Raw genomic sequence first — 26,954 nt, 5'->3', positions numbered from 1 at the left:
AACACTCACACACTCTTAGGTCCCCTCTTGGTCAAAATTTTTAAAAATTCACCAGAGTGTTGTTTCTTGATTTTAACATGATTTAAACACACACACCTGTAGGTCCTTACTTGGTCAAACATTTAAAAAATCACCAGAGCATTTCTTTAGTGTTTTACTTCATTTTCACATGATTTAATGCATGACCAACAGGGGACTTGAAAAATGTCCCCTCTTGGCTCAGAGGTCCCCTGTTGGTGAGTGTGTAACGACGCCAAGGTCCCCTGTTAGATAGGTAGACAAGTACACACACACACACACACACACACACACACACACACACACACACACACACACACACACACACACACACACACACACACTGTTGGTCTATGTGGTTTACAGGGACTCTCCATAGGCGTAATGGATTTTATACAGTACAAGCCATATTTTCTATCCCCCTACACTGCCCCTACCCCTAAACCTACCCATCACAGGAAACATTCTGCATTCTTTTAAAAAAATCATTGTTTAGTATGTTTTTAAAACTATTTGAGGATATTTGGAATGTTTATGTTGTAATACCAGTGTAATAGCCATGTAGTTATACAAATTTGTGTCCTTATAAATCACATTAACAGGCCCACACACACACACAAAAAAAAAATTTGAATGAAAAATTGAATTAACCTTGCCATAGTGAAATAATAAGAGTTCAGTACATGGACATCACATACTGTGAGTCTCAAACACCATTGCCTCCTACTTTGTATGTAAATCTCGTAAATCAAAAACACTACGGAAAAAGAAGTGCTTCTCAATATAAACCCAAACCACCTTGACGCAAACGTTGGGGATCATTTATATGCACGCCCCCAACATTTGCATATGTCCAAACATGTTCATTGTCAAGGCAGAACTGACGGTAACTGGGACTGCAGTTTGCAACAAGACGCTGCAGGACAGCAAAAACGGCTCTCATGACACACGTCATGTTCAGGCTGTGCAGGAGACATGAGGACTTTATGTCAACAGTCATGGTTGAGGTTTATTATAATCGGATCCCACAACAATTTATTTCCAAATCGTTCGTTTGTTCAGCCCATTTCAAGCAAGCTTGGCTCAGCGTCTTAAACTGAAGAAAAGGGCAACTGTATTCCTGCACAGTCACTGTGTAGCCTACTTTGTGACTAACGTTATATAAACATGCAATATCGTTGACAAAAAAAGACAAGTCTAAAATGTAGACTGAATGACACTTTAAGCAGAACATCTCAAATGGAGATTGCTGAAATGCAGCCTACTTGTTTATTGGGGTTTTCAGATCATCCGCGCACGAGAGAGAGCTTGCGTGCATAATGTTGCCAGATTGGACATGTTTAGGTAAAACACTGGATAGTATACAGGTTTTTTTTCACAGAAAAGCTCTGTTTGGGGGATTCTGTTTGGGCTCTTTCTCGTGCGCGGATGATCTGAAAACACCAAATAAACAAGTAGACTGCATTTTATCAATCTCCATTTGAGATCTTCTTGCTTAACGTGTCATTCAGTCGGTCTGTGTTCTGTCAGGACTCACAAGCTGAAGAACTGAACTGCTGTGCTGTGAGCTGCTGAAATAAGCCAATCAGAGCAGAGCTCAACATTAATTTTCATGACTCTTCCAAATAAGGCAAAAACAGAGCATTACATCCTAGGGAAAATTTATAGGGTTGTAAATGGACCTGTAAAACTGTATCTGGACAATTTTTGCCTTTAAATAAGCCACATACCCTCAATGACAGATGATTGTGAGGGCGTGACACTATGTAGATATCAGAGAACAATTTGACATATTATTTCAAATCATTCTAGGGCACCTTTAACATTAAAAACAAAGACAGGAGAAATAGTAGATTGCTGTCACTATAAGACCGAAAGCACACCCACATTTTTCCAAAGCATGCAAGTAAAGAATTATGTTCCCTTTTGCAATTTACGCTTAAATATTTAAATTGCCAAGGCTTAAACTCTTGCGAGCATCTTCATGTTTGTTTACGTTGCAATTAATAAAATTAATAAAAATACTACCGGCCAGCTAGCATTCAACATGTTTCATATACAAACCAGATTCCAAAAAAGTTGGGATACCATAAAAAATTGTGAATAAAAAAGGAATACAATAATTTACAAATCTCATAAACTTATATTTTATTCACAATAAAATATAGATAACATATCAAATGTTACAAGTGAGATATTTTGAAATGTCATGCCAAATATTGGCTCATTTTGGATTTCATGAGAGCTACACATTCCAAAAAAAGTTGGGTTAGGTAGCAATAAGAGGCTGGAAAAGTTAAATGTACATATAAGGAACAGCTGGAGGACCAATTTGCAACTTATTAGGTCATTTGGCAACATGATAGGTATAAAAAAATCCTCTCAGAGTGGCAGTGACTCTCAGAAGTCAAGATGGGCAGAGGATCACCAATTCCCCCAATGCTGCGGCGAAAAATAGTTAAGCAATATCAGAAAGGAGTTTCTCAGGGAAAAATTGCAAAGAGTTTGAAGTTATCATCTACAGTGCATAATATCATCCAAAGATTCAGAGAATCTGGAACAATCTCTGTGTGTAAGGGTCAAGACCGGAAAACCATACTGGATGACTGTGATCTTCGGGCCCTTAGATGGCACTGCATCCCATACAGGAATGCTACTGTAATGGAAATCACAACATGGGCTCAGGAATACTTCCAGAAAACAATGTCAGTGAACACAATCCAAACTCATTAGATCAAAAAAAGAAGCCATATCTAAACATGATCCAGAAGCACAGGTGTTTTCTCTGAGCCAAGGTTCATTTAAAATGGACTGTGGCAAAGTGGAAAACTGTTCTGTGGTCAGACGAATCAAAATTTGAAGTTCTTTTTTGTAAAACTGTGACACCCTGTCATCTGGACAAAAGAGGACAAGGACAACCCAAGTTGTTATCTGCGCTCAAAAAAGAAGCCATATCTAAACATGATCCAGAAGCGCAGGTGTTTTCTCTGGGCCAAGGTTCATTTAAAATGGACTGTGGCAAAGTGGAAAACTGTTCTGTGGTCAGACGAATCAAAATTTGAAGTTCTTGTTTGTAAAACTGTGACGCCCTGTCATTTGGACTAAAGAGGACAAGGACAACCCAAGTTGTTATCTGCGCTCAGTTCAGAAGCCTGCATCTCTGATGGTATGGGGTTGCATGAGTGCGTGTGGCATGGGCAGCTTACACATCTGGAAAGGCACCATCAATGCTGAAAGGTATATCCAAGTTCTAGAACAACATATGCTCCATCCATACGTCGTCTCTTTCAGGGAAGACCTTGCATTTTCCAACATTGCAATGCCAGACCACATACTGCATCAATTACAACATCATGGCTGTGTAGAAGAAGGATCCGTGTACTGAAATGGCCAGCCTGCAGTCCAGATCTTTCACCCATAGAAAACATTTGGCACATCATAAAGAGAAAGATGCGACAAAGAAGACCTAAGACAGTTGAGCACCTAGAAGCCTGTATTAGACAAGAACGGGACAACATTTCTATTCCTTAACTTGAGCAACTTGTCTCCTCAGTCCCCAGATGTTTGCAGACTGTTATAAAAAGAAGAGGAGGTGCCACACAGTGGTAAACATGGCCTTGCCCCAACTTTTTTGAGATGTGTTGATGCCATGAAATTTAAAAACTTATTTTCCCCTCAAAATTATATAAAAAAAAATTTGTTCCAATATTTTTTATATAATCTGTTGTATTCTGAATAAAATATTGACATTTGAAACTTCCACATCATTGCATTCTGTTTTAATTCATAATTTGTACAGTGTCCTAACTTTTTTTGGAATCGGTTTTGTAGATCCAACAATAACTGGTGGAACTTCTGTTGAAAGAATCCTGTATCCAATGAAACATTACATTGCTAATCAAAAACAAAGATGGTTACAAATAACCTTTGTACTACTTGATGCATGCAATATGTTCGTCTTTGGCTTGGCTTGCTCAGTTGGGCACACTAAAATTATGATCCAAGTTATTCAACTAAATATACAAATAAAATGTATTGATTAGGTCATATTTAATTCTATAAACTATCCAAATCAAACTAGCCAAATCAAATTTTGTTGCAATATTGTCCTGTTTAACACTGTGAAGCTGCTTTGAAACAATCGTCAATGTAAAAGCGCAAAAGCGTCATTGTAAAAAGGTAAAGTTGATTGATTGATTGATTGATTGATTGATTGATATGTTCAACGCAGATCTACATACAAACCCACTGAATGGACCACATATTATATGAAAAACCATAAAAAACAACAATAGAACAAATATTTTCTACACAAAATTACAAAATTAGTGCAGTGATTACAGGGACCATCATAATGGTGGTACTGTAGTATTGATTTACACTTCCTGTTTAACCCAGATCCAAAATCCTTTATTTATTTACTGCCAGATAAAAAGTGTGACAATGTTCTCACCTTGAACAGGGTAAGAATTACCATTCCAGAATTTCTGTAGTTCTTCTTCTTCACTTGGTACTTAGGATTAATACACTCCCACTGGATCTGTCAGAAACATGTTACAGTTAACAACACTACAGCAGTATGCCATTCATTCAGCTCTGTAGTGAACTCCATTGAGCCACAAGATGGATTGCCTGGACTTGCAGGTCTTTCATCTGGTCTGAGGTGTGCGTGTGCTATATCTGTATGAGAGAAAGATGCCCACAGGCTGATGGGCACATTGACAGACGGATGTCTAAAAGACTCAGTATAACATAATGTCTGCAGTTGAGCTTTCAGAAAATGTGAGAGTGATTGGCTGTAAGCTAGCAGTGCTGGCGAGACTTTCACAAGCATGTCAGTGTTAATAAGTCACCTTTTGGCCAAGATCAGTTTGTAGTTTCTCTTGTGCCTGTCAGGACAAAAAAAAAAAGATATGTCTATCCAAGCAAACAGTTCTTCATTTAATTTACATTTCTACATACAATAGCTCAGGGAAAACCTATTGTGATGCCATGAGTTCCATGAGTTATTTAAAAGGATACAAGCACAGATATCTCAGCCTGTTCTAAAAATCAGGTCTTCTCACTAAAGAGCATGCAAGACATTTTCTTCCACCCCTAGAAACTGAAAGCATCAGAGTTTCCCGCTGAAAATAAAGCACCTGTTTGTGAACACCGCTAGCAGTGCAATCAGCATGCGCCGACGGACGAGGTATTCCACTGATTAACAGACGAGAACCTGAAGCGTATGTTAAAGCCTGTCGACTTTGCTTCTCTGAGCATTCAAGGGGATGACGGTGAATATGAAGTTAATGGAATTTAAAGCCACACATTAACTACTAATCAGCACAGCCGGTAATAGATTTCAAATGAGAGGAGCAACAGAGCAGAGTGAACTCATTCAGAGGCTATAGACTAAGACTGATGCATAAGTGTGTGCGGCATGGTAATACTGTCTGTGTGTGTGTGTGTGTGTGTGTGTGTGTGTGTGTGTGTGTGTGTGTGTGTGTGTGTGTGTGTGTGTGTGCGACCTGGTAATCCCTACGTCATGGGGACAAAATGTCCCCACAAAGATGGCAATATCCGAAATCCTTGTCCTTGTGGGGACATTTTTAGGTCCCCATGAGGAAAACATCTTATAAATCACACAGAAGGAGTTTTTTTTGAGAAAGTAAAAATGCAGAATGTTTCCTGTGATGGGTAGGTTTAGGGGCAGGGGCAGTGTAGGGGGATAGGATGTACAGTTTGTACAGTATGAAATCCATTACGCCTATGGAAAGTCCCCATAAAACATGGAAACACGACTGCGCGTGTGTGTGTGTGTGTGTGTGTGAATTTGAATACACTATACGATTAAATGTATGTGGACAGCCAAACATCATACAAAGTTTGGAAACATTAAAAAAATATATCTCATGCTTCTTACCTTATGCTAAGTCAAACAACAACAAACAAACCCTGATATTTTACTTAAGCATTCTAATTAAAAACAAAAAGATACATTTATTAGTTTAAGAAAGTTGCTAAGATGTTTAGTTAGTGTAGTTAGTCTTTTCCTATGCAGTTACTAGTGTGCTATGGTTGGTTACCAGAGTGTTGCTATGTGATTGTTAGCCCATTGCTATGCAGTTGCTAAGCTGTTCTCGGGTGCGTTTCCCGAAAGCATTGTTAGCCAACTATGGTTAGCCTTACATTCAAGGCATTCTACATATTTAATTTTGTTCAAATTATCATTTTAATCTATATATTTTAGCATGCTAACAATTTATATAATTTTTGAAGAGTGCTCATGTGAGTACAATGCACAAGGGCATACGAGGGAACCCTTGATGAATCTGACATATAAAGCAAAATGACATGAAACAAAAACAACCTGGAGTTTCTTTGTGTGATTTAAGAGAACAAAATCTGCTGGAAGCATAAAACATGTTGAATCAAAGCTGGTGAGACCATATATATTGAATAAAAACATATTTTGAATAATAAATACATGCATATTCTGTATAATACATTAGAGTACCATATTTGAGTACAGTGTGGAAATCTGAGGAAATAACTACAAAAGGGGAACCAAAGCTTTGTTTGATCGCACTCCTTGTAAATGTAATTATTGTATTATAACATTATTATTGTATCATAACTATAATTGTAATTATAGTTATCCATCATCCAGGTGGATGCTGCACATTGGTGATGGTTGAGGAGATTCCCCCCTTCTATGTAAAGCGCTTTGAGTGCCTTGAAAAGCGCTATATAAATCGAACAAATTATCAAATTATTAATACATAATAATAATTATTATTTTTTGCTAGGTACAACATACTGAATGTATTTTTATTTTTATTCTAGTCTTTTTGTTTTTTGAAATAAATAAATAAATACCCCCCCCCCACACACACACGCACACACACAAGATTCCTGATTGTTTGGAATTGTGGAATTGTTGATCATGTTAATGTTGAGATAATGAAAATAGCGAGGAGAAAGTGGCATCTACATCTGAGCCTACTTGACCTTTCCACGAGGAGACAGCGAGTGTAGCGGCACCTGAGGCTTCCCATTTTCAGGACACGCATCGGCTACACAAATTGGCAGAATGCCAAATCATTTTCATATTTTATGACAGCGGAAACAACTTAAAATACTTTCATTTAAAATACTAGTCATTTAGGCTTATACATAAAAATAAGAAATCATTCAAAACTTTAAAGGGTCTGTTTTTATTAGTGTACACTCACAATAAAAATTAAACTTTGTGCTTTCGGATAATAAAGAAAACAAACAGGATGCCACTTTCTGGCATCTCAGTTTCCTTTCCATAAAGTTGTGGAGCTCGTCACAAAATTGAATAGAAACGTTTTTATTGTATTTTTTTAATCTGTATTTAAGCGAAATATATTAAGTGCATATTTATTCCATATATATCACACACACACACACACACACACACACACACACACACACACACACACACACACACACACACACACACACACACACACACACACACGTCGTGTTTCCATGTTTTATGGGGACTTTCCATAGGCGTAATGGATTTCATACTGTACAAACTGTACATCCTATCCCCCTACACTGCCCCTGCCCCTAAACCTACCCATCACAGGAAACATTCTGCATTTTTACTTTCTCAAAAAAACTCCCTATGTGTGATTTATAAGATGTTTTCCTCATGGGGACCTAAAAATGTCCCCACAAGGACAAGGATTTCGGATATTGCCATCTTTGTGGGGACATTTTGTCCCCATAATGTAGGGATTACCAGGTCACACACACACACACACACACACACACACACACACACACACACACACACACACACACACACACACATTTTATTCAAATTTCTCTCCATTCACAGAAGAGCTGCATGTGCGTAATGTGACGATGTATGAATCCTCGTGTTCTGCTGTTTATGCTGCTATTTGTGCATCTAAAACTGAACAAAACGTACTCGGTTACTTTCGTAACCTCGGTTCCCTGAGAGAGAGGAACGAGTATTACGTATGGGGAAAACTCCTTTTCTCGAGAATATGAAGCAAAACTTTATTAATAAAGGTATCCATGTAAAGCGTAGTGCCGCTGTACGGCCATAGCCCAGCGCGAGGAGCGCTCTGATTGGCCGGGCCGCGGCAACTGCAGGAACCTATGGTGAGGCGGCTGAGAGGAACGAACCAATGGGGGGCGTTCCAGAAAGCCCGCCGTAAAAGGTGCTTATATTTGCATACAGGAGGCTATATAAGACCCTAAAGGGGGTCGCACACCGGACGCGGAGCTCGGCGGCGCTCGGCGTCACGCAGCGTCTCAGGTATCGCACACCGGACGCGCACATTTTAAAAGGCTACATTTATTATACATTTCCCCAAAATATGTTTAGACTTTATTCAAGCTGTTGAACTCAGAATGTAAAACAAATGTGTCTTGTAGCAAAGGTTGAAATCAGTATACCTTAACGATAATATACTTTTAATATAAAGCCTTGAAATGGCGCTCTGTGGCGCGGCAGGATTTAGAACAACTTCCTGAGTCGCCGCGGACAGGCGCCGAATGCCGCCACCGGTGTGCGTACACTCATTGAAAACAATGTGTTCGAATTTTAAAGACGTGGTGAGCCGCCGAGCGCCGCCGAGCTCCGCGTCCGGTGTGCGACCCCCTTAATTCGCCATAGGTGTCAGGTTTTAAGATCAACTGAAGCGATACCTGAGAAGCATAAACAAGGCACGGAACGTAATACTCGTTCCTCTCTCTCAGGGAACCGAGGTTACGAAAGTAACCGAGTACGTTCCCTTTCGAGAGAGGTTCCTCGTATTACGTATGGGGAACACAATGTAAAGCGCTGTGTGTGCTGACTGACCCAGTATACCCAAAGCACATGTTAATAAACCCCCAAGAGACCGACAGAGGCGGCTTATAAAGGGAATGAAGAACCGGAAGAGTCGGTTCGTTTGAACAGCTGATCGGACATAGTCGGATCTTATGATGAATGAATAAGTGCTTAAGGACTAATGTGTACAGGCCAAAACGTAAGGCAATCTGTTTGCCAGGGTCAAAATAGAGCCTAGATGGAGAGAAGCCCTGCTTGTAGAGCTGGAACCTTCAATTTGTAGAATCTGATAAAAGCGGACGGAGAGGCCCAGCCTGCCGCCGCATAGATATCTTCCAAAGAATGCCACACGACCAAGCCCAAGATGAGGCCATGCCTCTAGTGGAGTGGGCTTTAACGCCTATAGGGCAAGTCAGGTTTTTAGACTCATATGCCAGCGAGATTGCGTCCACTATCCAGTGTGAGAGTCTTTGCTTCGTGACAGCACAACCTTTAGTGTGGCCGCCGAAGCAGACAAACAGCTGGTCCGACTGCTTGAAGGGGTAGGAGCGCTCCAGAAACAGTCTCAAAGCTCTGACCGGGCAGAGTAGGTTCGCGTCCTGTTCACCCTGAGACGCGGGTAATGGAAGCAGAGTAATAACCTGTGCTCTAAAAGGGGTAGAAAGCACTTTGGGTATAAAACCATGTCTCGGTTTGAGAACAACTTTGGAGTTGTTGGGCCCGAACTCGAGACAGGACGGGCTCACTGAGAGTGCGTGTAAGTCACTCACACGTTTAACCGAGGCCAGAGCCAGCAGAAACGCGGTTTTGAGTGATAAAAGCTTTATGGTCGAGGTCTGGAGTGGCTCGAAGGGGGGACCCTTCATAGCGTCTAAAACCACTGCGAGGTCCCAAATAGGGACCGAGGGGGGGCGAGGGGGGTTCAATCTTCTAGCCCCTTTAAGAAAACGTACAATGAGCTCACTTTTCCCTAGTGAATGTCCCGCGATCTGAGCGTGGTTATCTGCTATGGCGGCGACATAATCTTTGAGCGTGGAGGGGGAACGACCCGTGTCCAGTAGCTCTTGGAGAAAAGCGAGCACTTCTGCTGTTTCGCATGAGCGTGCGTCGATATTTTGGACGGCACACCAGTTAGAAAACACCGACCACTTCAGAGTATAGAGCCGCCTAGTCACGGGGGCTCTAGCTTCCGCAATAGTGTTCATAACTCTGTCAGAGAGGTTTCCCGATACCAGTTGATGGGCCATAAGTGGAGGGCCCATAGTTCGGGACTATGGTCGGGACTATGCTGTCTCCCTGATTTTCCCTATGGTTTGCGGCAGCATCGCGATCGGGGGGAAAGCATATAGCGGGAGACTGGGCCAGACATGGGCCAGGGCGTCCCTGCGTTTGGAGAAAAATATTGGGCAGTGAGTGTTGTCTTCTGTGGCGAAGAGATCCACCTTCGCTCTGCCGAAGGTGTTCCAAATTAAGAGAACCGTTTGCGGGTGAAGAGACTGGGGGAATGGGTCCCCTGGATAACATATCCGGACCCAGATTCAGAATACCTGGCACGTGAGCCGCCTTCAGGGAGCTCAGGTTGTGCTCTGCCCATAAAAGGAGATGCTTCGCCATGCGGTGAAGAGAATGTGATCTCAGGCCGCCCTGGCGATTTATATACGCTACCACCAACGTGTTGTCTGTACGAACCAAGACGTGGTGGTTCTTTATATGTGGAAGGAAAGCTCTCAGCGATAAGGCGACCGCTTTCATCTCTAGACAGTTTATGTGCAGCCGTTTCTCTGTTTCTGTCCACAGGCCAGAGATCGGCTTGCCCTCGTGTAGGGCTCCCCACCCTCGAGTGGAGGCATCTGTCGAGACCACTTTCGTGACCGTCGAGACCCTTTTTGTAACCGTGCCCATAAGCACGCACCTCCGATACCACTCTGTCCCCGTCCAAGGAGCCAAAGCTTTGACAATGCTGTGGTTCACTTTGACGGGAAGACGGCCCCATTTCCATGCGTAAGGAGGGACACGGGCGTGTAGCCAACGCTAGAGGGGACGCATGTGTAACAGTCCCAGCCTGAGCACTGACGATGCCGAGGCCGTAAGGCCGAGCATCCTCTGAAAATGTTTCAGGGGAATACGAGTCCCGGCTTTGAATGAAGCCGCCATGTTCTGTGTCGTTAGCTGCGCATTCATGAGTCTCGAGTCTAGAATTATGCCCAGAAAAGATATCTTTTGAGTGGGGGACAGCGAGCTCTTGGCGATATTGATCCTGAGACCCAAACAGTCTAAATGGTTGAGGAGCCAGGATCTGTGTGTTAGTAGTTGTGCTCGAGACCGGGCTATCACTAGCCAGTCGTCGAGGTAGTTGAGCACCCGCGTCCATACATTTCGTAAACGTGCGGGGCGCCAGGGATAACCCGAATGGCAGGACCGTGTACTGATAAGCCTGCCCCTCGAAGGCGAATCTCAAGAATGGCCTGTGGTGGGGGGCTACCTGAACGTGAAAGTATGCATCTTTCAGATCTATCGTGAAAAACCAGTCCCCGGGGCGAATGTGCGCGAGGATCTGTTTCACCGTCAGCATTTTGAAAGAGCGAGACATTAGAGCTTTGATCAAATGCCTTAGATCTAGCATTGGCCTGAGCCCTCCGTCCTTCTTCGGAACGAGAAAGTATCGGCTGTAGAAGCCCGACTCGCTTCGGGATGGGGGAACGGGCTCCACCGCTCCCTTCTCTAACGTTAACAGTTTCGAAATCTCGGTGCAAAGCACGTGACTGACGCTGCTTTTCACCGAGGTCTCGACCATGGCGCGAAAGCGCGGGGGCCTTCGAGCGAACTGTAGCGAGTAGCCCCTTTTTACTATGTTCACAACCCAATTTGATACACCGGGCATGGCTTGCCAGGCCTGAGCCCGACGCGATAGTGGCTGGAGCTGGCGCGGATAAGGGTCGCCTACTGGAGGGAACTCGGTAGCGCTGCCATTTTGGGCTTGTGACATAGAGGGGGTAATGCTTATGTATGGCGGTGTGCACTGTAGAGTGGGCGCCGGGACATTTATAGCATGGGTGGGAGGGGTATATGAATGAGGAGTGCAGACTGATATGTGGGCACATTTACTACACAGGAAAAGCTCTTTTTGAGATTTATTTGGGTCGCCATGATAACGGCGTTTGTGTGCAGGTGAGTGCGTTTGACAACGGGCTCGTTGGCTGCGAAACTGAGGTCGGCAGTCACCTGGGTGCAGGGTGAGTGCTGACCATCTCCTCTTTCTCCTTGCGGCTAGGACGGCTTCGGAGGCTCGGGGTTCAACAAGCTTGGGTCGAGGTCCCCGGCGTTCAGGCTGCCTGCTGCGGTACGTGGAGCGGGAGCGTTGGCGCGTTCCAGAAGAGGAGCGAGGCCGAGAAGGTGGCGCAGCCGGCTTAGCGGGTTGAGAGGGTGGCGGTCTACCTTGAGGGCGTCCCCGGCCTGAAGAAGAGCTGGAGCACTTGGGTAGGAAGTGCCTCATAGCCTGAGAAGCCTTTTGCGTTTCGGCGAAACGCTCCGCGAAGCCCACGACTGACGGACCAAAGAGACCGGTAGTAGAGATAGGGGCGTCCAAGAAGGAGGCTTTATCCGCGTCCTTCATCTTGGTCAAATTCAGCCAAAGAAGTCTCTCTAAGACCGTCAGGTTGGCCATATTCTTTCCAATGGCTTGCGCGGTGGCTTTAGTAGAACGAAGGGCCAGTCCGTCGCGCTGCGAAGGTCCTTCAAAGGCGGATCTTGCGCGAGCAGCGTAGGGAGACTTCCAAGACTTAGTAAGCTCGTCGTGTACCTCAGGGAAGAAAGGCGCGGGCTTCTGGGGAGAAGAGAAGCGGCGGCTTTCTAGGTACCACTCGTCCAGTCTGCTGCGCGTTGGCTCTTCGGGCTGGGACCACTCGAGTCCGAGGTCTTCCACGGCCTTAGAGAGCACGCGGATAAGCTCCGCGTCAGCATTGGTTTTGGAGCTCGTGGCGGTCTGCGTCAGAAACTGACCACTCGCTACCCGAAGCGGCAGTGGAGAGGCTGTCCTCGTCTTCCTCTGGCGACGGGCCACCGAAGGAAACCGAACAGGCCGCTGCATGAGAGGGGCGCTGTTCCTCCTGAGTGAAGGTGACCGGCGAAGGCGAGGCACGCGGGGAATCATCCGGCGTACAGTCGCCCGACCACTCTGGCAGCCTCTGGTCCAGCGGCAGGAGGAGGGACCTGGTCGAAGGTGGCGAGGCGAGCCCGAAGGGTCTGCAGCGCCATCATATCACACTCAGGGCAGCCGCCCCTGGAAAGCGCGAGCTGCGCGTGGTCCTGTCCAAGGCATGTCACACAGATGATGTGATGGTCGTCGCCGAGGAGAGGAAATGCGAGGCATTTGCAACAACGCCTCGCGCTCTTTTAGAAAGAAGAGATAATAAAAGGATACTGGCGCCGGATGGCGTAGCTGGAACGGCAGAGAAGGGGGAGACTGGGGGAATTCGTCGTCCTCAGATGCAGGTTCCGCTGGTGCTTGTTCGACGGTGGTGCTTCTTCCGGAGGTCAGCGAAGGTGTCGCTGAAGGAGATAAAATCTGACACCTATGGCGAATTAGGGTCTTATATAGCCTCCTGTATGCAAATATAAGCACCTTTTACGGCGGGCTTTCTGGAACGCCCCCCATTGGTTCGTTCCTCTCAGCCGCCTCACCATAGGTTCCTGCAGTTGCCGCGGCCCGGCCAATCAGAGCGCTCCTCGCGCTGGGCTATGGCCGTACAGCGGCACTACGCTTTACATGGATACCTTTATTAATAAAGTTTTGCTTCATATTCTCGAGAAAAGGAGTTTTTCCGATACGTAATACGAGGAACCTCTCTCGAAAGGGAACTAATTTTGGTATTTTTAATGGGTCGCAAATATTTATCCATTTTAATTTAATTCTAATTTAACATGATTTTGGTTAACGGTTAATGATTGGTTAGCAACGGTTGTCGTCAGGAAAACCCCTAAAATAAACATCCCTAATATAGCATATATTGTGGCCCCCTAATTTTAAGATGGGACCCTCCAAAATTCTGGATACACCCCTGGTGCGACCATGTCACTATGGTTTTGGGAAACAGACGTGACTATTTGTTTCATTTTTCTAACGATGCATCATACTATGGTGATGCTAGTTAAGTTACATCGTTGTATGGGAAACGCACCTCTCCTTGGTTGCCAGGGTGTTGCTAAGGTGTTCAAATTTGTTGTTAGACTGTTGCTATGTGGTTTCTAAGGTGTTCAAAGTTTTTGTTAGCCCAATGTTACATTTGTAACAAAATTGCATATGGGCATTGGTCAGTTCCGATGTTCGGCCCAGTTTTCCTGGTAATGTGAGGATAACATTTACAGATAACATTTTAAACCTCAAAATCTGCTCGTGGACACATAGGGGCCACCCGACAATATCAAACATGATTACGACTATGATTATTCTAGCACTCCCACAATTAGTCAATGAGAGACAATTCTACAAGGGAAAGACCAAGGAACTTTTGAAATGGTGACCGTGAAACAACAAGCAGCTGTACAGGTCCGGTGGAGCGGATGGACAACGCAGATGGAGGAACGGCTGGCCAAAATGTAGCAACAACACGGCTGTTTTATCTCGTTACACAAAATAAGTATTGATACAGCAAGTTGCTGCAACAAAGTATATATTTTGTTTACATCTGTGTGAGATCATGTGAGGTGCTATCTTCGTATAAAATATCTCATCAAATCTTAAAATCTTAAAATGTGTGCAGGTTTGAGATTTTTAAAGAAGAAAATGTGTAAATTCTCCTCATATATTGTAACCAGATTTCACAATCGGTTAAGATTTAAAATCTCATGTAGTCTGAGCCCGGCTTAAGTCTTGGTAGCCTTTGGATGTGCAGTTGCTAGGGAGTTCTAGGTTGCTCAGCATTGAGGCTCAATTTCGGCCTTATCGGACCACAGAACCTGGTCTGGTGTTTTGAATTTCCACAGCCTTTCACATGCCCATGGGGAATCTCCAGTCGAGATGATGTGATATGAGTTTTTATTAATGAACGCTTTCTTCTTTGGACATATCCATGAGCTGGAGTTATGAAGAATGCATGCTATGCTCTTACTCAGTTATATGTGCTTCTGGGTATATTCAGTGCTTTAAAAAGGTTATAATGTCCTGGGCCTTTCTCTTTCCCCCCCCTACTGTCTTGAATCTTGGTTTTGTTTCCCTACTAATGCAATGGGGATACTCCTATAACAGGTATAATTCTAAATAATTATATTACACAGATCAAAAGTCATGTTATTGGTAAATGGTGAACAACTGTATTGCACTAAATTATGAATTGTTGTGCTGATGAGGGAATTTTGGAAGTAGAGTATGTTTTGTGTGTGTGTGTGTGTGTGTGTGTGTGTGTGTGTGTTTATTATACCTGCTTCCCATCCATGGCTGACTTCATCTCCTTAAAAGTGGTTTGAAATTCTCCTATGAAGTCATGTTTGCCATTAGAATCCCAGTCCCATACTGTACACTACAACACGAAGAAAAAAAAGAGTGTAAAAAAGCACATATTGACAATATACTTCATGTTTATGATACAGCTGAATTAATTCCAACATAACTGCTTTTTGACACAGAACCAACATTATTTATAGGATACTGATCCACATGTTTTATGGGGTAATTGAAATGAATCATTTTAACTTTGTGCATAAAGATGTGCGACTTACAGTTCCCTAGAGAACTGTGATAAATATCCTGTGCTAAGTACTTTCCTACTAAAGGTCACATTGACACACACACACACACGCACACACACACGGTCTCACAATGCTGGGACTCTTCATGAAGTTTAATGGTTTGTATACTGTACAAACTTTATATTCTATACCCTACCCCTTTATACATCATGGAAAACTTTCTGCATTTTTACATTTTCAAATAAGCATCATTTAGTATGTTTATTAATCCATTTCCCTCATGGGGACCGCTAGTTGGTACTATCCCTGTGGGGACATTTGGTCCTCACAATATAGGTTAAACAAGTACACACGCGCACGCACATGCACACTCACACGCACACACGCACACACACACACAGTACACACAAAAACGTATGCAATATTCTTCTTATGATGCGCCTGCAATATTGAAAATGTAAATACTAAATTACGTTTGTTTTTCTTACCCCACTGGCAATAATTTTTTTCTTGTTTTAAGCAAATTGATACAATAAAAAATACCTTGCCAATAGGATAATTCTATATTTTTAATTCTAGATAATTTTATTAGAAAAAATACTGGACAAAAATAACAGTGTAGTGTTTGAGTAAGAAAAAAAACATATAAATACTTCAGATGCAAAAGCCTCTAAGTCCGTCTGATGTTTTTCTTTAAAGTTAGGACTTTTGTCAGGCTTGATGTATAGGTTTCTATTTCTGAATTTAGTGGGTTTGAAGTGAAAGTTTTTGATGAATGGATTCTGTGTGTAGAGAGTATTCACTCAGTTATCTCTTTTTTTGACCAAGGCGGCTTTTAGAGGCTTTTACATGGGAAATCTTTATATAGACATTATAGCGATATTGAAATTCATCAGATGCACTAGAGTTAAGTTTTATATAAAGCTCTAATCTAATAGGAATATGAAGGAAAAAAAAGTAAATCAGTACAGCTAAACAATGAAAACTATGATAATTTCAGCTTTTAACCTCCACAACTCTTCTCATATGTATTTTTTGCAACAAAAAAAATAATTAAAGGATTGCTTCAAGAAGCAACAATAGTGTCTCAATGATAAATTGTGAGTATAAAAATGCCCACAAAGTAAACAGTGTGTCCAAACACCAAACGCTGAGATAATTAATAACGTCACACATGCAGCCAAAATGAAAACAGCATCAGCTTTTCTTGCTATAGTGAATGAAATGTCACAGTTCATTTAGAAGATCTTTTATCTAGTCGGCGCTGAATCTGGAGCTGAGGAGTCTAAAGTTTTAAGATCTAAAAAAGATTGCGAAATTCATGCAAATGTACTGACAAACTGCAGCAGGTCAGTTTGTTATCATAACACTTCTTGAATTTTAATATCCTTTGTCATGTTGTTGGTTTAAATATATTACACCAGCGCCTGTACGCTGTGTATATGTCATTGTGAGTGCTGGTGTGTGGCAGGAGTGGCAGGAAGACAGCACACTGTAGCATTGCTGTTAATGAATCATTGATGCCGGGACATAAGCGGGTGGTAATCAAAATTTGAAGGCCATTTAAAATATTAATACAGAGACGCTGTGGTTGACTTTTCAGCTAAAGCGAGAACAAGCAATAACTCAACATGAAAAACTCACACCTCCTGCACCTCTTCTCAATATAAAGTTTGGAAACATCCCCAAAAATGATACACTGTAATCCTTAACATTTTTAAGTTAAGAAATTCAAAGTTTAAGTAGATTTTTATTTTGTACTTATACATTTGAATTACTCTTAACTTGAAATGTTTGAGTACACTAATTCATACATTTAACTTAAAGTTTCCATATAACCTCAATGTGAATTTTTTTATTAGTATAAACTTAGCTTGCTAATTTTCAGGCTTGGGGGTGGATTTCCCAAAAGCATCGTTATAGCCAACTATGGTCGCAAGTTCCGTCGTTATCAACATAGTTCAACCAGTCAGTGTTTCCCGAAACCATCGTTCCAACGAACATTAGCAAACAGCATCGCAAAGTTATGTGGTTGCAACGACAGCTCTTGACCTGTGGTTAGAAGCATAGTTTCTTTTTCACAGGATATGTGGACTTAATAAGTCCTTATCTTGAGCAAAATAAGCAATCTGACATTTAGTACAGTCTATATATTTTATTTTAAATACATACAAATGTATTTAACTGTAAATGTTTTAAGTTTGTCAAGAGACTTAAAGCACTATTTTTGAAGAGTGAGTATGTGCGAACGTGCTTTAGTGCGTAACAACAAGCCTATTTTAATCTGGAAGAATTAGTATAAAAATAAAGATTTGTCCTTATGTGCAATGTCCATCTAGCCTGACAAGCCAGACCCACATCAAGATGTTGGGTCTTGGAACTCACTATTGGCAGGGCTCAATCCGAGAGGCGGGTTAAATGGTTATCTTTCAAACTCTCTCTGCACACAATTGGATAGCGCTACAACCAACCAGAGCAACGAAGGTGAAGCGGAGCTCATTGATAGATTAAACATTCACTGTATCCGGTCGGCAAAACTCTGAACACATCTTCCCTTGTTAAGAATGACTTCAGTGTCATTCTTTGTTCTTTTCTCAGAGAAAAGTTATTTTCTTAACTACAAGTCTTCCAGAGACCTTTGGGGCACCCACGGACGAGCAGATGTTGACCGCTGAATCGGAGGAGGAGTTCCAGTCCTCGGAGGATGAAGACTCGGCTGTACTGCCTCCATCTGGGAGAGTGGCAACGGTTGATTTTGACCCTGAGTTGACGGCTATGCTTTCCCAGGCCGCCGAAAAGTTCAGGCTTGAGTGGAACCCTCCACCACGTCCCGAACCTTCCAAGTTGGACGATTAGTTTCCCTGGGCGGGTCGTGCTGGTTCTCAGCATCCTGTCCTGGTGCCTTTCTTCCCGGAGGTGCATAAGGAGCTCACTAGGTTGTGGAAGACACCTTTCAGTGCCAGAAACAGACCTGGTGGCTCCTCGCTCCTCACTACCCTTGACGGCGGGCAAGCCAGGGGGTACAAGGGTCTCCCGCCAGGGGAGTGGGCCATCGCGATGCAACTGTGTCCGGTGACCACTTCCAAATGGCGTGGGGACCCCCGGCTCCCGTCCAAGGCCTGTAAGTTTTCTTCCAGTCTGACTGCAAAGGCTTACAGGTCTTGTGGACAGGCTGCGTCCAACTTGCATTTCATGGCGTTGCTCCTGGAGCACCAGGCCCAGGAACTCATGGACTAGCACGAGGATATTCCTGGCCCAGAGCTCCTCCGGGAGCTCCTCCGGGAGCTCCTCCTCCTCCTCCGTAGGCCAGGTTGCTCCTCCGGGAGCTCTGGACGGCAATGGACCTCGCCCTTAGGGCAACAAAAATCACCGCCCATTCCATTGGCCAGGCGATGTCCACACTTCACACAGGTCCACACAGGTCCAGGAGCGCAATAACTGGCTCTATCTTGGCCGGCATGAGGGAAGCTGACAAGAACTGGTTCCTGGACTCCCCTGTTTCGTAGGCCGGGTTGTTCGGTGACGCGGTCGAGAGCTTTACCCAGGAATTCTTGGCCGCCCAGAAGCAGACGGAGGCTATCCGGCACATCCTGCCCCGGCGGTCCGCTGCTGCCTCCACCCCGCCGCCGATGGCAGCACCTCCGCCTGCTCATCGCAGAGGGCATACGCCTGCCGCCCCAGCACAGCAACAGCCTCCACCCGGGTGTAGGCGTGGAGCCGGCCGTGGGAAGGACGTTCAGCCCACTCAGGCCGCTGCCAAGCCAAGTGGCCGCTACCACGCTGCTCAAGCCAGGTCCCTGCATACCGCTGCACTGCCCCGCTGCCAATATGTCTGTGGTGCCGTTGGTCCTGCTGGTTCGGCCGCTGGGGGCCTGGCTAGCGCTTCCCAGCCTGTCCCGCTGGCTCATCTGTACCATCAGACTTGGCTATGCGATTCAGTTTGCCCGGCATCCCCCCAAGGGGGATTCAGGGGGATCCACTTCACCTCCGTGTCGAAGGAGGATGCCCCTATGCTACAGGCGGAGATCGCAGTCCTACTGGCGAAAGACGCAATCGTGCCGGTCCCTCTAGCCGATACGAAGACCGGCTTCTACAGCCTGTACTTCATTGTACCCAAGAAAAGCAGCGGGTTATGGCCGATCTTGGATCTGCAGTTCTTGAACCGGTCCCTTCACAGGCTGCCGTTCAGAAACACATCTTTATGTGCATTTGTCCCGAAGATTGGTTTGCAGCGATCGACCTTCAATGGATGAGCATGTCCCTGTCCCTGTCGCCCTGTGTCTTCACGAAAGTCATGGAGGCGGCCATTGCTCCCATGAGAGAGCGTGGTGTTCGCATCCTCAACTATCTCAAAAGGCTAATCCTTGCCCAGTTGCGAGCAGTTGTGCGACCACAGGGACATGGTGCTCAGTCACCTCAGCCAGTTGGGGCTTCGGGTCAAGCAAGGTCAGGGAGGACTTGGTTCCTGGAGCTAGTGTTCCTCACGACAGCACCTCCTTAGCTCATTCCTCTGAGGAAGGACCTCCTGACTCAGAGACGGGGCACCCTCTGGCACCCACGTCCGGATCTCTGTAAACTCCATGTCTGATCCCTGGGCGGGACGCAGAGGTTGTAGGTGACCTACCACACCTACCTCTATACAGGTCTTGGGACCTGTCTCTAGTGCTGACCGCACTGTAGGGAGCACTACCGTGGAGAATACACATATGGGACCGGTTATATGTTCCAGCAATGCATACGAGTGTTAGAACTGGTGTCAGACGCTCCGCAACGTCTGACTGCCATGGGTTGCGGAGGACTCGACAGCCTGTGTTTTTCTCTCGGCAGAGCCCGCTCTGGTCTCAGTCTGGTGTTGCTCCCCCGCCTAAAATGGCCGGGGCCACCCCTGGGACTTCCGTATGTTGTACTGCCCACGGCCAGTCCATACGTGTATTCTCCACATGGTAACTCCCTCTGGGCATGATGTGGCTTCCGCAGTGGCCCTCTGGGCACGCTTTCCCAGCGTTAACCAATAGTCTGCTTAGTGGGTCTTGCGAAACAGCAGTGAGACTCTTCCTGCGTGAATTTCCCCGCCCAAAACAAACAGGGTCTGAGGGGCTATCACGGGGCACTGGAAGTGGTAGTAACTGTGGGGTTTTCCAAAGAGATCCCAATTCGTCAGTGATGTCCGACGTACGTCGAACGTGACCGACTGAAAGGGAACGTCTCGGTTACATATGGTAACCCTCGTTCCCTGAAGGAGGGAACGGAGATGTACGTCCCGTCGCCACAGTTGCTGTACCATTACTGCAGGCCAAGTTACTAGTTCGGCTCCTCATTGAAATACAACAGTGCGTGGCGATCGCTTCCACTTTATACCTGCGCCGCGGGGCGGGGTGCGATGTGTAAAGCATGCACGCCAATGTTCATTGGCCCGTTTTCCATATCTCGAAGCGTATAGGGCTGATAGAAGTAATCCCAATTCGTCTGTGACGTCCGACATATGTCTCCGTTCCCTCCTTCAAGGAACGAGGGTTACCATACATAACAGAGACGTTTTTTTTTTTTACAAATGTGTTTTTTATTTATTACAGCAGTCTGAAACTGGCTGCAATAGTATCTGATCATTGAGGACTGTGTTGGTTAAATGAAAATTAATAGCATTTTCACAAATGATGTGTATATGTTTTGTTTTAAGTGTGTATGTTTTGGCTAAAGTGTGTCATTTTGCAAACAATTTAGGAATTATGCAAATTGAGTGAGGTGTTTGGATAATTGTGATTATATTTTGAAAAAAAAAAGAACCCGGTTTTCAAAATTGCATGTAAACAATTGAAAAAAAAACTGTAACAATAGTATGGCACAGCACTTTCTGAATGAGTGCAGCAATATAAAGCATTTAACATACTTGCTCTCACACCAAGCAACATGCATCACTCGTCACCACGATGCTCTCCAAAAACTAACATTAACAGAAACTCTTCAACATTAGCATAAAACGTGAATCACTATTAAATCTCCCACTTTTCTCCGACATTTATCATGCACAAAAAAAATAACACTTATTTTTACTTTCCCTTTTGAATGCCATGGGCAAAGGAAAAAAACAAATCCCAGACCATTTCCAGTTAAACTTAAGTTTGTCTAAATTAAAAGAAATAATTTCATAAAATTCAAAACAATAAAACTTCAGTTTACTTAAAATATATCAGTTCTGTGAACTTGAAAGAAGAAGAAAGTGCTAAATACTCATAAAAGTTCATTTGACTGAACTAATTTGTTTAATTTAAGTTTGTTCTACTCAAACAAATGAATTATTTTGAGATTTATAGGGTTAAGGTGTGTTCCGTTTACCTTGGGCTCTAAACTAAACTAAACTAAACTAAACTAAACTAAACTAAACTAAACTAAACTAAACTAAACTAAACTAAACTAAACTAAACTAAACTAAACTAAACTAAACTTTTAAACTAAAATTTTATGCTTTTAGAATATATTATTAATTCATTAAAAATGAAAAATTAAATAATTAATTTACAGATCTAACAACATAATACAAACAGTGAGGAAAATGTGAACAGGTTAGATTTCAAATTATTATTGCATTTTTCTTTTCTTTTTTTGTTTTGAATTTGGGCCTTTACATCAATATTTGTTGAATATTTAATAAAGTAAATGACTGTGTCAAAATCTGCACAAAAACAATGTTTATCGCTTCAGGAAATAAAACATTACTCTCTAACTGTAAGTTATTTTACAATTGTACTTTCCATAGCGCTATTCTTTCATTCCAGAATAATTTACATAATTTGAGTTTATGCAATTCTCACAATGTTTACAACAGATGGGGCTCACAACAGCAAGAAAAGTGATTGTCAGCTTTCAACATAACACGACAGTTTAACTAACTTGTCTTCTAAATCTATTGATATTCGTGAATAAAACGTAACTGCAGTGGCTTCGTAACTCTGAATCTGAATTCAAAATGTGTTTTCACTGCAGAGACATTGCTGTCTGTGGGGCGTTGAGTGTAAAGAAGTCATGAATATTAAACAAACCAGTTCATGTTTATTCAGGGACATGTCACCTAAAAAACTGTTTTCCCATCTGTCTGAATAGATGTCCTTGACTTTCCAACATCGGCTACATATTTTTGGACTCAAATCCAGGGTGCGAACTACGGGGGAGCTAGGGGGAGCTCGGCTCCCCTAAATAAGACATGGGCTCCCCTGAAAACATGATTTGTGAAATTTTGGGGGGTCTCAAAAAATATTGACACTGTGTTATTTTGAGGTGCAATTTCAGTTTTGTGTAATGTAATCATTGTGGATTATTATATGCAAAATTGCTAAAAATATATAATTAATTCATGCATGACGGCGAGTTAAATCTAATTCACTTCAATAAAGATAACTATACATGCTGTTCTTGTCATGACCATCAAGGTGTGGTGGCGCCGCGGTGCAAATTCCACTCATGTTAGTTTTTTCTTCGAATCTTTGCGTTGACATGTACTGAACTGGTACATGTCAATGCAAAGATTCGTAGAAAAAAACAAACAAACGAATATCCACTTCTTGATCTTGGATTTCTGGACGAACAGCAAAGGAAGCTGACCCCAGGCCTCTGTGGTCGAGTCTGTGTTAAGGCATGTTATTCTCAATTATGTGTTGTGGCTGAGTTGATATAGGTATGTGTGACTATCGATGTCCTAAGCCTAGTTGAACGGAGGAATTATGGTATTCTTCTGTAGCCTGACGAGTAACTTTAACCGTTGTTCATGTGAACTCAAAGACAGCCGGATGCTTTGTTTATAGACGATTTGTGGGTGGTTTTTTGACCTATCAATTTGTGTTTTTTTTTCCCTTTATTAAAGTCAAAGATGTTCTTCAATGATTGTATTTTAAGAGCAGGGACACGTTGTGTGCATTTTGTTTTGTGATTTCACCGGAAAGAATAGTCTCTCTCCGCAATGGCATTAAGCGATATATTGACACGCTCGTCTGTGTGGGAAGGAATATACAAGTCCTCTTTTGAGCCCCCCCCCCAAAAAAAAAAAAGAAAAATGGGCTCCCCCAAAGGTCACGGTATAGTTCGAACACTGCTCAAATCAATAATGTTTGAGTATTAGATCGAAAATGTATTTTAACCAGCTTTAAATTAACATATTGCACAACTGCTCATTCAGCCACTTGATATAATTGCCAAAGGCTTAATTCAAAGTGGCTTGTTTCCAAGCTTTTAGAGCATTAGTTAATTTGCAGTAAGAGGTGGTTATTTTCAAGTAAAGCTGAGAACAGCAAGAGATTCAGCTCTCAAATAAACATATTGAGACATCAGCTCTAAATTATGCTCTCTCTTTGTCTTTTTCTTGGCCTGTATATTTTACTGAGTCAACTGCACAGTATGTAACAGTATGTGAACGTTTTAGAAAGTCTTCAGTTCCAAACAGCTTTTGTGCAAAATCTCAGTGTGGTGCATCAGACTAAACTCATCTAAACTTGCTGTTATGAGAATACAAAGAGAACCATCTTTAGAGCCAGATTATTATAATACAGCACTCCTATCCCCACTTCTGCATTGGCATACCAATGAGTATATTACACCTGCAGTGCTGAGATCTGAATAAGTGTGCATGACACAGAGAGAAAGAGCAGAGGGGGAATGTTTGCATATAACTCATGAAAACTTCCAAGATTAGAGCTTTCATGAATTAAGCAAAAAAAACTTTCAAAAAGCATAAGTGTTTTCTAACTGTATTTTAAGTATTTTGTGTTCTAATTTTAATGAACATTAAATAAATATTTGATATATAAATATTGTCACGCATGTCAGATGAAGCAGAGAAGGAGAAATCCAAGACTTCCAAACTAAATGGGCTTTTATTCAAAACAGACCTCAAACAGAACATCTAACACTTGAGATAACATCACAAAACTGACATCAGTATAACATTACTAACATCACTGAACTAACAACAAGACCGGAAAACAAAGGACTGAACATGAGGCACTTAGGCCATGACCACACTAATACGTTTTCATTTGAAAACGTATATTTTTCTTTCCGTTTTGGCCTTTCGTCCACACTGAGACAGCGTTTTAAGTCAATGAAAACGTATCGTTTTGAAAACGCTCGAGCGGATAAATTTGAAAATGGCGTCTTCGCGTAGTAATGTGGGCTGTGAAAACGGAGGCTTTTTCGGAGGCTGTGAAAATGACGCATTTTTAGCTATGTGATGCAGTCATATGACCAATTCAGCCAAGATGGTGAACGACATTGTACAGCAGTTGTTTTGTATGCTTTCTGTTTTGACAGCCTTGTTAAATATTAATGTCGGTTTGTACATACTATTAAAAACCTCAGTGCCTTTTCTCGACATTGTCGCAAAATGAGTATATAAACGAGTAGCGGAAATGACACAAGTCGAAGCGTCTTGGATTTGCTCATGCGCAGTACAGGGACGTAAGCGTTTTCAGACGTTTCAGTCTGATGAACACTTTTTGGAAAACGATTGAAAATGATAGTGTGGACACGGAGCGTTTTTAGACGAAAACTCCGGATTTTATTTTTAATTTATCCGGATTAGTGTAGACGTAGCCTTAAATACACACACTGATAACTGAACTAATGAGGGGGACAGGGGACACAGATAACAAGACACAGCTGACAGAACTAAACTAATGAGGGGACTGAACAGTGGCGGGAAACTAAGAACAAAGGAACATGTGACTAAACTCAACACTAGAAGTAAATGGGAAAACACAGACAGATCAAACATGTAACAAATATGAACAACAGATATAATTATATATTTTTTATTTTAATATTTAATATTACAATTACACTAGGCTACTGTTTGGGGTAGGTAAGATGTTTTTGTTCTTTTATGCTCACCGTGGCTGAATTGATGTAATTAAAAATAAATTAAAATCTCTAATATTGTAAACTACAAACCAGATTCCAAAAAAGTTGGGACACTGTACAAATAGTAAATAAAAAAAGGAATGCAATATTTTACAAATCTCATAAACATATTTTTTTTTTCACAATACAATATAGATAACATATTAAGTGTTGAAAGTATATATTGGCTCATTTTGGATTTCATGAGAGCTACACATTCCAAAAAAGTTGGGACAGGTAGCAATAAGAGGCCGGAAAATTTAAATGTACAGAAAGAGTAAAGAAACAGCTGGAGGACCAATTTGCAATTTATTAGGTCATTTGGCAACATGATTGGGCATAAAAAGATCCTCTTAGAGTGGCAGTGTCTCTCAGAAGTCAAGATGGCCAGAGGACAGAGTGGCGAAAAATAGTGGAGCAATATCAGAAAGGAGTTGCTCAGAGAAAAATTGCAAAGACTTTGAAGTCCATAAAATCCATAGATCATCATCTACTACAGTATATAATATCATGAAAAAATTCAGAAAATTTGGAACAATATCTGTGCGTAAGGGTCAAGGCCGGAAAACCATACTGGATGCCTGTGATCTTTGGCCCTTAGACGGCACTGCATCCCATACAGGAATGCTACTGTAATGGAAATCACAACATGGGGCGTTAATGGGTTACATTGTCTGTAAACACAATCCACCGTGCCATTTGCCATTGTTGGCTAAAACTCTATAGGTCAAAAAAGAAGCCATATCTAAATATGATCCAGAAGCGCAATTGTTTTAAAAAAAACTGTCTCAAAAAAACTGTTCTTTGGTCAGACGAATCCAAATGTGAAGTTCTTTTTGGAAAACTTGGACGACATGTCATCCGGACTAAAGAGGACAAGGACAACCCAAGTTGTTATCAGTGCTCAGTTCAGAAGCCTGCATCTCTGATGGTATGGGGTTGCATGAGTGCGTGTGGCATGGGCAGCTTACACATCTGGAAAGGCACCATCAATGCTAAAAGTTATATCCAAGTTCTAGAACAACAAGTTCTAGCTCCATCCATACGTCGTCTCTTTCAGAGAAGACCTTGCATTTTCCAACATGACAATGCCAGACCACATACTGCATCAATTACAACATCATGGCTGTGTAGAAGAAGGATCCGTGTACTGAAATGGCCAGCCTGCAGTCCAGATCTTTCACCCATAGAAAACATTTGGCACATCATAAAGAGGAAGATGCAGCAAAGAAGACCTAAGACAGTTGAGAAACTAGAAGCCTGTATTAGACAAGAATGGGACAACATTCCTATTCCTTAACTTGAGCAACTTGTCTCCTCAGTCCCCAGATGTTTGCAGACTGTTATAAAAAGAAGAGGGGATGCAACACAGTGGTAAACATGGCCTTGTCCCAACTTTTTTGAGATGTGTGGATGCCATGAAATTTCAAATCAAATTATTTTTTCCCTTAAAATGATACATTTTCTCAGTTTAAACATTTGATATGTCATCTTTGTTGAATACATTTTTTTTATTTACAATTTGTAGTGTCCCAACTTTTTTTGT

The 26,954-nt window shown here is 42.7% G+C and overlaps 1 protein-coding gene across 1 annotated transcript in view; it reads right to left on the bottom strand.

Moving 5' to 3' along the window:
• cpne4b (copine IVb) overlaps positions 1–26,954 on the bottom strand; it is a 71,371-nt gene that overhangs the window by 27,735 nt on the left and 16,682 nt on the right. The window contains exons 8-10 of the mRNA XM_067425424.1: positions 15,256–15,354; positions 4,872–4,907; positions 4,472–4,558 (exon numbers count right to left, since the gene is read on the bottom strand). Of these exons, the coding sequence (XP_067281525.1) occupies positions 4,472–4,558; positions 4,872–4,907; positions 15,256–15,354 (222 nt within the window). The remainder of the gene's footprint in view (positions 1–4,471; positions 4,559–4,871; positions 4,908–15,255; positions 15,355–26,954) is intronic.

This window comes from Pseudorasbora parva, chromosome 19 (genome assembly GCF_024679245.1).
Source record: "Pseudorasbora parva isolate DD20220531a chromosome 19, ASM2467924v1, whole genome shotgun sequence".
In the NCBI taxonomy this organism is placed as follows: domain Eukaryota; kingdom Metazoa; phylum Chordata; class Actinopteri; order Cypriniformes; family Gobionidae; genus Pseudorasbora; species Pseudorasbora parva.
Note: the sequence above shows the minus strand (reverse complement) of the source record. Positions and strands in the feature narration are given on the sequence as shown.